We start from the raw sequence: 13036 nt of genomic DNA, 5'->3' as shown, positions 1-13036 counted from the left end.
TATTCTGCTTAGTGCAAAAAGTGGATTAGAAAATTATATGTACACACAGTAGGACTAAAGTCTGCTTCTCTGTTTAAAATATATAACTGTGCTACTAAATGGTAAAAAACCCACTAAATTTAATTAATGGCAGTGTTTTCCGCAACATGTCTGGATCATTTGAGTATGACTGGAATTCACAAATTAAGCCTTCAAAAATTCATTGAGTCATGTGGGAAAATTCATTGGGAATTTGGTGAGTGAGGGGATTCGGTGCAGTAAGGGGTGAGGTGCATTTGTTTAGACAGCAGAGCAGAGCGTACCGAGAGCGGGTCACAGCAACAAAACAAAACTGCAGTGTAACATCACAGGTAAGGCAGGTAGGTGGTTGGTGGTGAGTATCTCTTCTGTTTTCTTCTTTCTTAAGACTGTGGGCTAAGTAACATAGCATAAAACTAAATTTAAAAAAAAACTAAATTTAATTATAGCAAGTTAGTTGTAGTAAGTAGAGTTTTTTTAGTGAATCAAGGTCCTTAGTGTAGTTAACATTCTCTAAATTACGAGTAATTAAAAGGAGTAAACTCCTTAAAGGAGTAACTAACGAGCTTAATCTAAGGCAAGTCATGGCAGCAGAGCTCGCACCCGTGATATGCTCCTCCTGCGCTATGTGGGAATTCATGGACACTACTGGTGTCCCTGGCGACCATGTGTGCAGGAAGTGTGACCAGCTGCAGCTACTGGCCAACTGCATTTCGGAGCTGGAGCTGCGGGTGGATTCACTGTGGAGTATCCGCGATGCTGAGATTATCGTTGATAGCACGTTCAGTGAGGTGGTCACACCGCAGGTAAAGATTACACAGGCAGAAAGGAAATGGGTGATAGCCAGGCAGAGTAGAAGGACTAGGTAGGTAGAGCAGGCGTACCCCTGGGGTCATCTCCCTCTCAAACAGATATTCCACTTTGGATATTGTTGGGGGAGATGGCTTATCAGGGGAATGCAGCAAGAGCCAAGACCGTGGCACCACGAGTGACTCAGCTGCACAGGAGAGGAGGAAGAAGAATGGGATTCCATCATAAGGGGAACAGATAGGAGCTTCTGCGGCAGCTGACATGACTCCAGGACAGGATGTTCCCTCCCTGGTGCTAGGGTCAAGGATGTCACGGAGCGGCTGCAGGACATTCTGAAGGGGGAGGGTGAACAGCGAGAGGTCGTGGTCCATATCGGTACCAACGACATCGGTAAAAAAAAAGGGATGAGGTCCTGCAAGCAGAATATAGGGAGTTAGGAAATAAATTAAAAAGCAGGACCTCCAAGGTAGTAATCTCAGGATTTCTCCCAGTGCCACGTGCTGGCGAGAGCAGAAATAGGAGAATAGACCAGATGAATGCATGGCTTGAGAGATGGGGTAGGAGGGAGGGGTTTAAATTCCTGAGGCATTGGGACCGATTCTGGGAAAGGCGGGACCTGTACAAGCTGGACGGGTTGCACCCAAGCAGAACTGGGACCAATATCCTCCTGGGGGTGTTTGCTAGTTCTGTTGGGGAAGGTTTAAACTAGTAGGCAGGGGGATGGGAACCAAAGGGCAGGTACAGATAGGACAAATTCAGACCAGGAAACGGGAAGTAGAAAAGGAGTTGGTGTCGTAGTTAGCGACTCAGAAAGGCAAAGAAGCAAAGGTTAAATAGTGTTCAGCACAGGAATTTGACAGGGTTAAAGGGTATATACTTCAATGCAAGCAGTATTACAAACAAAGCAGATGAGCTAAGGGCACAGATAGACACACGGCAGCATGATATCATTGCGATAACGGAAACCTGGCTTAAAGAGGGGGATAATTGGCAGCTCAATATCCCTGGATGTAGAGTTTTTAGGCAGGATAGAGTGGGTGATAAAAAAGGAGGGGGGGTTAGCATTATTGGTTAAATAATCAATTACAGTTGTGAGACGGGATGATATGCTAAATGGATCATCAATCGAGGCCATATGGGTTGAGCTAATAAAAAAGGGGCAGTCACACTGCTAGGAGTGTACTATAGACCCCTGAATAGCAAAAGGGAGGTAGAAGAACAAATATGTAGGCAAATTTCCAAGTGCAAAAATAAGAGGGCAATAATAGTAGGGGACTTCAACTAGCCTAACATCAACTGGGATTCAAACAGTGTGAGGGGCACAGAGGGCGCAAAATTCTTGGTCGGTGTCCAGGAGAACTTTTTTAGCCAGTACGTGACAAGCCCAACAAGAGGGGATGCAATTCTAGATTTAGTCCTGGGAAATGAAGATGGGCAAGTGGGTGGAGTGACAGTGGGTGACCATATTGGGGATAGTGACCACAATTCAGTTAGTTTTAGCATTATTATGGAAAAGGAAGAGTTAAATCAGGAGTAAATGTTATAAATTGGGGGAAGGAAAATTTTACAGAACTAAGAGGTGATTTGGCAGAAGTGGACTGGACACAACTACTTGAGGAGAAATCAGTGGCAAGCCAGTGGGAGGCACTAAAAAGTGAAATTCTACGGGTACAATGCAGACACATCCCCTCAAAGAAAAAGGGTGGCACCGCCAAATTTAGTGCCCCCTGGTTGTCTAAAAGTATACGGGGCAAGATAATGCAGAAAAAGAAAACTTATGATTGTCACAGAAAACTAAATACTGCAGAAAGCCTAGAGGAGTATAGAAAGTACAGGGACGACGTAAAAAAGGAAATAAGGAAAGCAAAGAGAGGGTATGAAAAAATATTAGCTAGTAAGATTAAAGAAAACCCAAAGATGTTTTATCAGTACATTAAGAACAAGAGGATAGCTAAGGAAAAGGTGGGAAATATCAGGGATGATAAGGGTAACTTGTGTGTTGAAGCAGAGGATGTGGGTAGGGTTTTAAATGAATATTTTGTCTTCGTATTCACAAGGGAAAGGGATGATCCGGACGTAGTAGTTAGAGAGGAGAGGTGTGAAATATTGGATAAGGTAAACATAACAAGAGAGGAAGTACTAGAGGGACTGGAATCCTTGAAAGTTGATAAGTCACCAGGGCCGGATGGATTGTTTCCTAGGCTATTGAAGGAAGCCAGGGAGGAAATAGCGGATGCTCTGAGGATCATTTTCCAATCCTCACTAGATACAGGGGAGGTACCGGAGGACTGTAAGACTGCAAACATAGTACCATTGTTTAAAAAGGGTACGAGGGAAAGGCCGAACAATTATAGGTCGGTCAGTCTTACCTCGGAGGTGGGCAAACTATTAGAATCAATACTGAGAGATAGGATAAACTGTCACTTGGAAAGGCATGGTTTAATCAGGGATAGTCAGCATGGATTTGTTCAGGGAAGGTCATGCCTTACAAATCTGATTGAATTCTTTGAGGTAGTGACAAGGAGGATTGATGAGGGTATTGCAGTGGATGTTGTCTACATGGATTTTAGTAAGGCATTTGACAAGGTCCCACATGGCAGACTGGTCAGAAAGGTAAAAGCCCATGGTTACAGGGAAATGTGGTGAATTGGCTCAGTAACAAGAAACAAAGGATAAAAGTCGATGGATGTCTTTGCGAATGGAAATCCGTTTCCAGTGGTGTTGCACAAGGCTCAGTGTTGGGTCCCTTGCTGTTTTTGTTGTATATATTAATGATTTGGACTTGAATGTAAGGGGCATGATTGGCAAAGTTGCAGACAACACAAAAATTGGCCGTGTAGTTGATAGTGAAGAGGATAGCTGTAGACTCCATGAAGATATCAATGGAGTGGGCGGAAAAGTGGCAAATGGAGTTCAACCCAGAGAAGTGTGAGGTAATGCACTTAGGGAGGGCAAACAGTAAAAGGGAATACGCAGTAAACGGGAATATATTGAGAGGGGTGGAGGAAGTGAGAGACCTTGGAGTGCATGTGCACAGGTCCCTGAAGGTGGCAGTACAGGTAGATAAGGTTGTGAAGAAGGCATACGGAATGGTCTCCGTTATTAGCCGAGGTATAGAATACAATAGCAGGGATGTAATGATGGAACTGTATAAAACACTGGTAAGGCCACAGCTGGAGTATTTTGCGCAGTTCTTGTCACCACATTACAGGAAGGATGTAATTGCTCTGGAGAGAGTGCAGGGAAGATTTACAAGCATGTTGCCAGGGCTTGAAAATTGCAGCTACGAGGAGAGATTGCATGGGCTGGGGTTGTTTTCCTTGGAGCAGAGGAGGCTGAGGGAGACTTGATTAAAGTGTACAAAATTATGAGGGGCCTAGATAGAGTAGACAGGAAGTACCTGTTTCCCCTAGCGGAGAGTTCAAGAACTAGAGGACATAGATTTAACCTGATTGGCGGAAGGATTAGAGGGGACATGAGGAAAAACTTTTTCACCCATAGGGTGGTGGGTGTATGGAATTCGCTGCCCGAATTGGTGGTAGAGGCAGGGACCCTCAACTCTTTTAAAAAGTATCTGGGCCTGCACCTAAATGCTGTAAGCTGCAGGGCTACGGACTGGGTGCTGGAAGGTGGGATGAGAATGGGCACCTGGTTGTTCTTCGAGCCAGCGCGGACACGATGGGCCGAATGGCCCCCTTCTGCGCTGTATCTTTTCTATGGTTCAATGGTTCTATGTGCACTGTAATGACCTGCAAACCTGTGTGCATGACTGAGCTGTCCACATTGTAGTACTTTATCACTGGCAGCACCAGCAAAAATTCCTGCTACCCCCAATTCTGTAAATTTCTTCTCATGTTGATGTGAAATAAATGTGTAAATACTCATCATGGGAAGGTATTGTAACAGCTACTTTTGGCATTCGCCTCCAAAACTCACTGAATTGTCTGACTATATGAAGGATAAGTAGCTTATTATAATATTTTTCCAAACCAAAGTAGAGCAACACATGACTGGAGTCATATTTTGCTCATGCCAGGAGCCCTATGTTGTTCATTAGACACAACGATGATGGAAAGAAAAATCGTGAGGGTTGTCTTACGGATTGCCGATTCGATATCACCCATTTTACACCTCCATCAAAATTGAACATCAATAGTGACAAGCAAGGTGATTCCAGCTAACTACAGAAATTAGAATGCCAATACTTATCAGTTAGCAATAAATAAACATCACTGCAGAGAAGACAGCAGGAATCGGGCAACTGGTTATCACCACTGAACCGCCCAGGCCCTTTTTCAGGCTTATTCCTTTCCTCAAGCATCAGCAATAGCGTCCAACTGTCGATATCAGGGAGTGCGAGAAGTTTGAAAGCCTATTGCAAGTTCATTTTTAACTGGAAATTTAACTTATCAATTCTAATTAACAATTAGCAGTTGAAATTTCAATTTACCGTTGGCAAAAACACTCTTCCAAGTTCGATTGTTTTCCAGCAGAAAATCGAACCCATATTATTTTTTTTATATTCGTAAGCCATTTCCCAGTTGTAGGATGTGGAGCATTTTTCAGTTCATGGGCTAGTCTCACTTTCTAGAGACTAGCCCATCAGCTGAAAAATGTTAACTTTGCTGATCCATAATGGTCTTCAATCCCTGGCCTACTTTGCTTCCCCTCACTTTACAGCTGAGTGAAAAGAACACTGGTGCAGGAAAGAATATATCATGTTATCAACAAAGGAGGATAAAGTTTCTTCTAACACAGAGGAGGTAGGTTCCAATATAAACAAAATTGCAAGGTGAAAAATGCAGAAAACTGATCTGTTGTTTTTTTCAGAAAAAGAAATGAGTCTTAAAAATGAATGTGTTTCGAACAGTATTAGCTAACTTTTAAATGCTGGATAGTTGGCATTGCAAAAAGAATATTAAAACCCATTAGATTTAGTGAGTATACACTGTTCAAATGGAATTAATGTATAGGTTATTGGGAGGCATCAAATGGTGTATTCTACTATAAAGTCTGTTGGAAATTTGTTGGGAAAAACGGAAATACTTTCAAAGAATATGATTACTGGTTGAAAACATGCAAAGGATTAGATCAATGTTATCTTGGAAAAATTAGAATAATCCTAAAGAACTAAGATTGGCAAAGCTGGCCTTGATAGTTTCCACCCCACACCTCCCCCCTACCCCCCAGCTACCCCATGACTGGGCACTGGGGCACACAGCAAGTATCCTCCAGGAAAATAAGATGGGAAGCTGGGAACATCCCCATCCACATCATTTTTATTGGTGTGATGGGCTTACTGGAGGCACAGGCCCAATTTTGCCCTCGTCCTGAAAATTCTGGGGCTACATGAAGGGAACAGGAACCCAGCAAAACAGCTCTTCGGTCCTTTTTTCCTGACGGTTGCAGCCAGGAAAATGGGTGTTCCTTGGGGACCAGAGTCAGAAAACTCACCCCCTAATAATCTGTTTGGAAATATGTGACTGAACTTTATTTATTTATGTTTAGATTTTGTACAAAACTGCAAAAAATTAGGACTCTATGAAATAGTGCACTGTCTGGCGACTTAAAGGCGCTGGCAAAAGAACCAGAGGGGAGATGAGGAGAATCTTTTTTTATGCAGCAAGCTGTTCTGATCTTGAGAACACTGCCTGAAAAAGCAGCGGAAGCAGATTCAATAATAACTTTCAAAGGGGAAATGGATATTTACTTGAAAAGGAAAACATTGCATGACTATGGGGAAAGAGCAGGGGAGTGGGACTAATTGGATAGCTCTTTCAAAGCTGGCACTGGCATCACTGGCTGAATAGCCTTCTTTTATGATTCTAATTTTTCAAAAACTCATTTCCCTAGTGAACAGGAATTATATATAGCCAACACAACACAATATTAGAAAATCTAATGGTTGCACATATTGCTGTCTACAAAGTCTTACTGCCTATTCTTATGTTTTTGTCGTACTTTTGTGTCAACTTTTGCCATTATAAATTCCTATGTCCACATTTATAGTGGAAACTGCCTATAAACAAGTCACGCTGTAATTCCGCTCTCCTGCTAGTGGTAGCACTGTAGTGCCTCATTTCTGCATCAATTGAATTACTGCTGTGTGTCCTGGTCCAATTATCCTCTAATCCTGCTTAATCTGAAGACTACACATGCTCCTCATGTGCAACACCATGGAAGATCGACTTATACAATAAAAATTGCATTAATACGTAAAATGTTTAATACTTAAAACGTTTAAAGATATCTCTTGATAGATAGGTTTTCTGTTGTGGGGGTGGGAGGGGCGGTGGTGGCATTTCTAAAGGGCCAGCCCTTCTGTCAGCCCTGGAAATACCCCCTGCCCCAGTCATATGCTAGGCCTCGGGGCCATTCACATGCTAGAGGTGGACTCTCTGACCTCCACCAGGATTTCCGCCTGAATCAGGGTGGAAATCAGCAGTGGTAGGCCATGGAGGCCTGTCACTGTGTAGGGGTGCCATTAAAAAGTGAGAAAAAACTTAAACGTCAGCCCTCACTGCCAGCAATATTTTCCTTGGTCCCTCAGCTAACCTTTGAATGCTGGGGCATAAAAGGTGGGCTCTGCATCCAGCATTCGAGCTGGGCAAATGTGGAGGCCATGTTTCCCTCATTATCAGGTGATTTGCCTGCTCCCCCAAGTGGAACAAATTCCAAGTGTATTTCCGACCTCATCCATCCAAGGTCAACCAGCAAACTGGTGAAACAGGGCCAGAAAGCCTAGAGCATAATGTTTTCAATACAATAAGTGAAACCATGTGGCCTGAAAACCCGTGGCCTTTGATTCCTGGATCCACCTGCCAGTGACCTCAGGCATTAATCCCGCCAAAGTTTGTGTCAGGGGAAGATTACATAATTTACATAACCCAGGTACACCCATCATGGTGGTGAGGCCAAGAATCCCGTCAGAGGATGCCGGGATCAGGGGAGGGAGTGTGGTAGCCCCTTCCCTCACGAAATATTGCAGGAGTAAGCCCATAAGCCTTCCCTATATGTGGTCTGAAATATCCTGAGGAAATTTTTCATCTCTCGGGAGCTCCAGGCATGGGCCCCGACAGGGGCCCCACTTCCGCTGATCAGCAGGCCAGTGCATCTGCCTTCTCTTTGTGTACCAGCCCACCAATGTCCCACCAGGTCGAGGATTGGAAACACCAAGCCTGTGACTCCCTGCACATGGTCATGCATACTCTTATGCCAAAGGCCCTCTTTGGGATGAGTGGAGGCTCTGCTGGGGAAGGCTGGGTCCCAGCGTATCCAGAACCCATCTTATTTGCAGCCTTCCGTCACAATCCCGCTGGACTTTTGGCGGGAGTTTCAGCCTCACTGTTTCCATTGTGCTATAGTTTATAGACAGAATTTATTGCACTTACCTTCACTGCCCTTTTAGGTGTCTCAACTAGGATGGGAGGTAAGATTCCTTTGTAAAAGCCAAGAATCCTATTACAAGAAAGAAAAAATATATTTCATTTTCAAAAAAATGCAAAAAACCTAAGTATTTTAGCAAGCTGCCATATGGTCTGCAAATCTGAGCTTGTGAAAACAATTTTAACTATTGCTTTTTTCCTCTATCTAATAATGGTGAACACCTCCAAGCTTAGTTTGATGAAAAACTACAATTATTATAACTTATTAAGGCAGTAAGTGGTTAGTAATTGTTGTTATTATCCTCCCAACAAAGCAAAATGTGTGATAAGTAGGTCAGTTTCCTCCGGACTATGTATTTTAAAGCTGACAAAGCCAATTAGGAGTGAAGGTGGGGGATAAGGGGAAAGGAACTTAAGGAGACAGTTTGTAGTTAAGAAAAGAAGCCAGCGGTTATCTTTGCTCTCCAGGATGATCCTAGAGTAGCGGACAGTTTTGGCAGAGGAGAGTGAGGTGTGGTAGAGCTTGATACGGTTCAGGCAGATCTAATGATGGATAGCTAAGCCAGTTGTGCACCAGATATGCTCAATGTCTGCACTCCTTGGACTTGAGAGAGCAAAGATGGGGGCCATACAGGGAAAATGACCAGGATGAGAAATAGTGAAGATTTTGCTGAGAACAAGAGAATCAAGCGTACAAGTGAGGGAGTGATTGAGAAAATCGACAGCTGCAGAGGTATTGTGGTCAATGTGTGATGGTGAACTCTGTGAATAAAGGCTTGGAAGCAACTGAAGACCAGGCTCTAGTATTCTATCCTTCAACACCTGGCTATCCAATTTATAACATGGGTGATCACGGATACAAGGAAGTGGTCAGAGATGGCCTTAGGCCCAAAGGTAGGGAAGTCTATAACGAGGGGGCATAGATTTAAGGTGAGAGGGGAGAGATACAAAAGGGTCCAGAGGGGCAATTTTTTCACTCAAAGGGTGGTGAGTGTCTGGAACGAGCTGCCAGAGGCAGTAGTAGAGGCGGGTACAATTTTGTCTTTTAAAAAGCATTTGGACAGTTACATGGGTAAGATGGGTATAGAGGGATATGGGCCAAGTGCAGGAAATTGGGACTAGCTTAGTGGTATAAACTGGGCGACATGGACATGTTGGGCCGAAGGGCCTGTTTCCATGTTGTAACTTCTATGATTCTATGATCGAGGCCATGAGAGCAGAGACATCACAGAAAATGGCAAGATAAAGGGGGTGGTTGTGAATAAAGATATGAGGGTTTATATGAAAGAAGAGGTTAATGAAGGACAAGAAAGCAGTGAAGTCAGAAGAGAGGGGGCAAGGGGAGCTGAAATGGAGATTGAAATCAGAGGATGAGGATTTGCTGAGGGAGGAAAGGAAGGAGGATATCTTGGGGAGAAACTCGGTGTGGGGCTTGCGTGAGGTGGGGGGGAAGAGTAGACAACATGAATTTTAAAGGAGGGGCAAGTGAGGTAGAAGAGACTGAGATGCTTGAAGGAGAAGAAGGTATCAGAAGAGATGGGGCGGGAGACCAAGTTGTGACTTGGATAGCAGCAAAGGCGAGATCGTTTAGTAGCATGTGAGTAGAATCCAGAGCAGGATGGGAACCAGCAGGAATAGATCAGAGCTAGCTCAGTGTAGAGTGAAAAGTCCCAACGGAGGAGCAGAAACTGAAACCGCAGAAGCAGACCACTTACTGGAATTGAGGCAATTCAGCAGAGAATACCATCTCAGAAGAAAGTAGCATGAGGGGGGAGGTCCCAGTAAAGTCCAATAGCCAGAGGAGAAAGAGAATTCACCCCAAGTGAAAGAGGCTTCCTGCCCAGGGCCCAACACAACACCAGAATACAGCTAAGAAACCATTAGCGTACTGGTGTACAGCCCTAAAGCCCAGCAGGTGTGGGATGGGCACTGCAGGCTTGAATAGGTTACTTTAAACTTGGAGATTGAGAGGCAGAGCAGAGTTTTGGCAGCAGAGGCATACAGAATAGTCTAGCAGAGCAGTGCAATCCTCATGACAGATGAGTCCAAAAAATTGAATGTGAGCAGCGTCTCAGCCATTGAAAAGAGTACATGTAAAAACACAGAACAAGCTGGGTCAGGGATAGGCAATGTGCTCTTTACAGGTAGCTTTAACTTGTAACTTGAACTTGTAGACTGAGCAAAAATGGTCTCACTATTTGGAATTGGAGGAGGTTAGGGGAAGGGGAAGGGATAGTCAACGATGGAGTTGCAAAGGAGAGGAACTCAGTAGTGAGCTGCCAGCCTGGGAGCAAGCTTCAAAAAAAACCAGTGCATCACCTGTGGCCATTCTTTACAAGTGAGCTTAGACACAAGTTTTGGCAGGCTACTCAACCGTAGTGCTGGGGGAGTGGTGCCGGTAAATGTTAGCCTGAACCCAAAGTTCACACACGACTTTCTAACATAAGATTTTTCTGTTCCAATCTAAACATTGTTAATTTGAAACCACAACTCTGGGGCTCCTTTGATGGCTCAGTGGGTGTTCCCTTAATGATTCAGCAGGTAAAATAGCTCATTAAAAGTGGAAGATAGGGCACTTAACAGTAAAAATTCAAACAGTGTAAATAACTTAGCACAACACAGGGTCCTTTACTGTTCATTATTTTTATGAATTATCTTGAGGAGGGTATCAAAGTACTATTATTAAATTTATAGATGATGCAAAAATGTGTGCTCGGGTTGCCGAAAAGGATTAATAGATTGCAAAACTTTTTTTAAAAAGTGGTGAAATATTGGTGGTTTTTGAAGTGGAAAAACACTTTGTTATGCACATGGGGCCAGGTAACTCAAGGCATGTCTATTTTATGTAAGGAAAGTAATTAAAAGTAACAAAATGAAAAGCATGTAAAGGTAGTCTTTGAGTTGTGCCTAAAAGTTCACAAGCAATTTGAGGTAGCTATAGATAAAGCAGACAGAGGAGGGGCTGAGCAATTGCTCTGGTTGCTATATGTAGCAACGTCCTAACTTCATTTAAAAAGAGCATGTTAATGATGTCATTACACATAGCAACCAGGACAATTCTTCTCCCAGGGTTCTTGGAATTATTGTGAGGTCAGTAAGTACAAAACTAAAATCACCATATATTATATAAGGCACGACGTTGGAGTATTGTGTCCAGTTTTGGTCTCCACGTCTGTGAGGATATTGAAGTTCGAAAGAGGATGCAGAGGAGAGCAACAAGGATGGTACCTTATTTTACATCTCTCAATTAAGACGATAGACTTAGAGAGTCAGGGTTATTAACTGTGGAGAAATGCAGGCTCAAGGGCAATATGATTGAAGATTTTTTTAAAAAATTAATAAAGGATTGGGAATAGTAGGATTTGGAGAAGATATTGAAAACTGATAGATACAGTAGGACATGGGATCATGTCTATTAAAAAATCTGGGCAAGAGGCACATTAGAAACATAATTTTATCAAGAGAATCCTTGCTCTCAGGAACTGATTACTGGAGGATATAGTAACTATGGGTACACTACAATCTTCTAAGAGGGACGTGACAAGTTCCTGAGCGAGAAGGACATTGGGACATATTAGGATGTACGGATTTGTTAAGTTTGTCATTGCTGTAACATGGGTAACCACAATAGCATAATAGATTCTGCATTAAAAGGTTTGCATGATGTTTGAAAAATAAACAAATGCTAAAAGAAACTTCTGTTATGGTGCTGGAAAAGCCTATCAAAAATATTTAGTAATTAATTAGACTACTAAAATAGCACCATTTTAAGGGTACTTTGACAGACACATCACACTTCCTTCAAAGCATATAAAGTGTTGGCAGAGTATGCTGAAGTATTAAATCATCAGTTCCTTCAAATTATTATGGACCATCCAAGTTATAAAGTTTGAGACCGTGCTTTGATGCCCAAATGTTGACACAATCAGGTGCAAATACAATGAACAGCAAACTGTGAAACAAATAACCACAATATGAACCTTGAGAGATTATACTTTAAGGCTGGAGTCAAATTGTTCCCCAAGTACTCAGAGACCTCCAGTAGTCCCCATGTGTAAAAGAATTCACATGTCACTTGCATTTGCAAAAAGGTTATGCTGACAGTTTTCTTGTGGTCTGGGCAGCTCATGTAGTCTTCTATTTAAGTATGAGAACATCATGCTCCCATTGAGCAAATCTTCAGTACAGTTTTCGCTCTTTCATTTAACAGACTGGCATATTTATTTCTTACTCCTTGTACCAGTATTAAATGTTCAGACTTTGCTCACATTACAGAAGTCTCATTTAATTTCTTAATTATTTGAATGGCAATTCATTAGGGCTCGTCAAGGTGGAGTTTTTTTTTATTCGTTCATGGGATGTGGGCGTCGCTGGCGAGGCCGGCATTTATTGCCCATCCCTAATTGCCCTTGAGAAGGTGGTGGTGAGCCGCCTTCTTGAACCGCTGCAGTCCGTGTGGTGAAGGATCTCCCACAGTGCTGTTAGGAAGGGAGTTCCAGAATTTTGACCCAGCGACGATGAAGGAACAGCGATATATTTCCTAGTCGGGATGGTGTGTGACTTGGAGGGGAACATGCAGGTGGTGGTGTTCCCATGTACCTGCTGCTCTTGTTCTTCTAGGTGGTAGAGGCTGCGGGTTTGGGAGGTGCTGTCGAAGAAGCCTTGGTGAGTTGCTGCAGTGCATCCTGTGGATGGTACACACTGCAACCACTGTGCGCTGGTGGTGAAGGGAGTGAACGTTTAGGGTGGTGGATGGGGTGCCAATCATGCGGGCTGCTTTGTCCTGGATGGTGTCGAGCTTCTTGAGTGTTGTTGGAACTGCA

The 13036-nt window shown here is 43.3% G+C and overlaps 1 protein-coding gene across 3 annotated transcripts in view; it reads right to left on the bottom strand.

Annotated features, from left to right (window-relative positions):
- Window positions 1-13036, bottom strand: part of slc25a21 (solute carrier family 25 member 21) — a 464076-nt gene that overhangs the window by 54274 nt on the left and 396766 nt on the right. For all 3 annotated transcript variants that reach the window (XM_067991474.1, XM_067991475.1, XM_067991476.1), the window contains one exon: window positions 8220-8286. In XM_067991474.1, the coding sequence (XP_067847575.1) occupies window positions 8220-8286 (67 nt within the window). The remainder of the gene's footprint in view (window positions 1-8219; window positions 8287-13036) is intronic.

The sequence above is a fragment of the Heptranchias perlo genome, chromosome 10, assembly GCF_035084215.1.
Source record: "Heptranchias perlo isolate sHepPer1 chromosome 10, sHepPer1.hap1, whole genome shotgun sequence".
In the NCBI taxonomy this organism is placed as follows: domain Eukaryota; kingdom Metazoa; phylum Chordata; class Chondrichthyes; order Hexanchiformes; family Hexanchidae; genus Heptranchias; species Heptranchias perlo.
The sequence above is the reverse complement of the archived record's forward strand: the minus strand, read 5'-3'. Positions and strand labels throughout refer to the sequence as shown.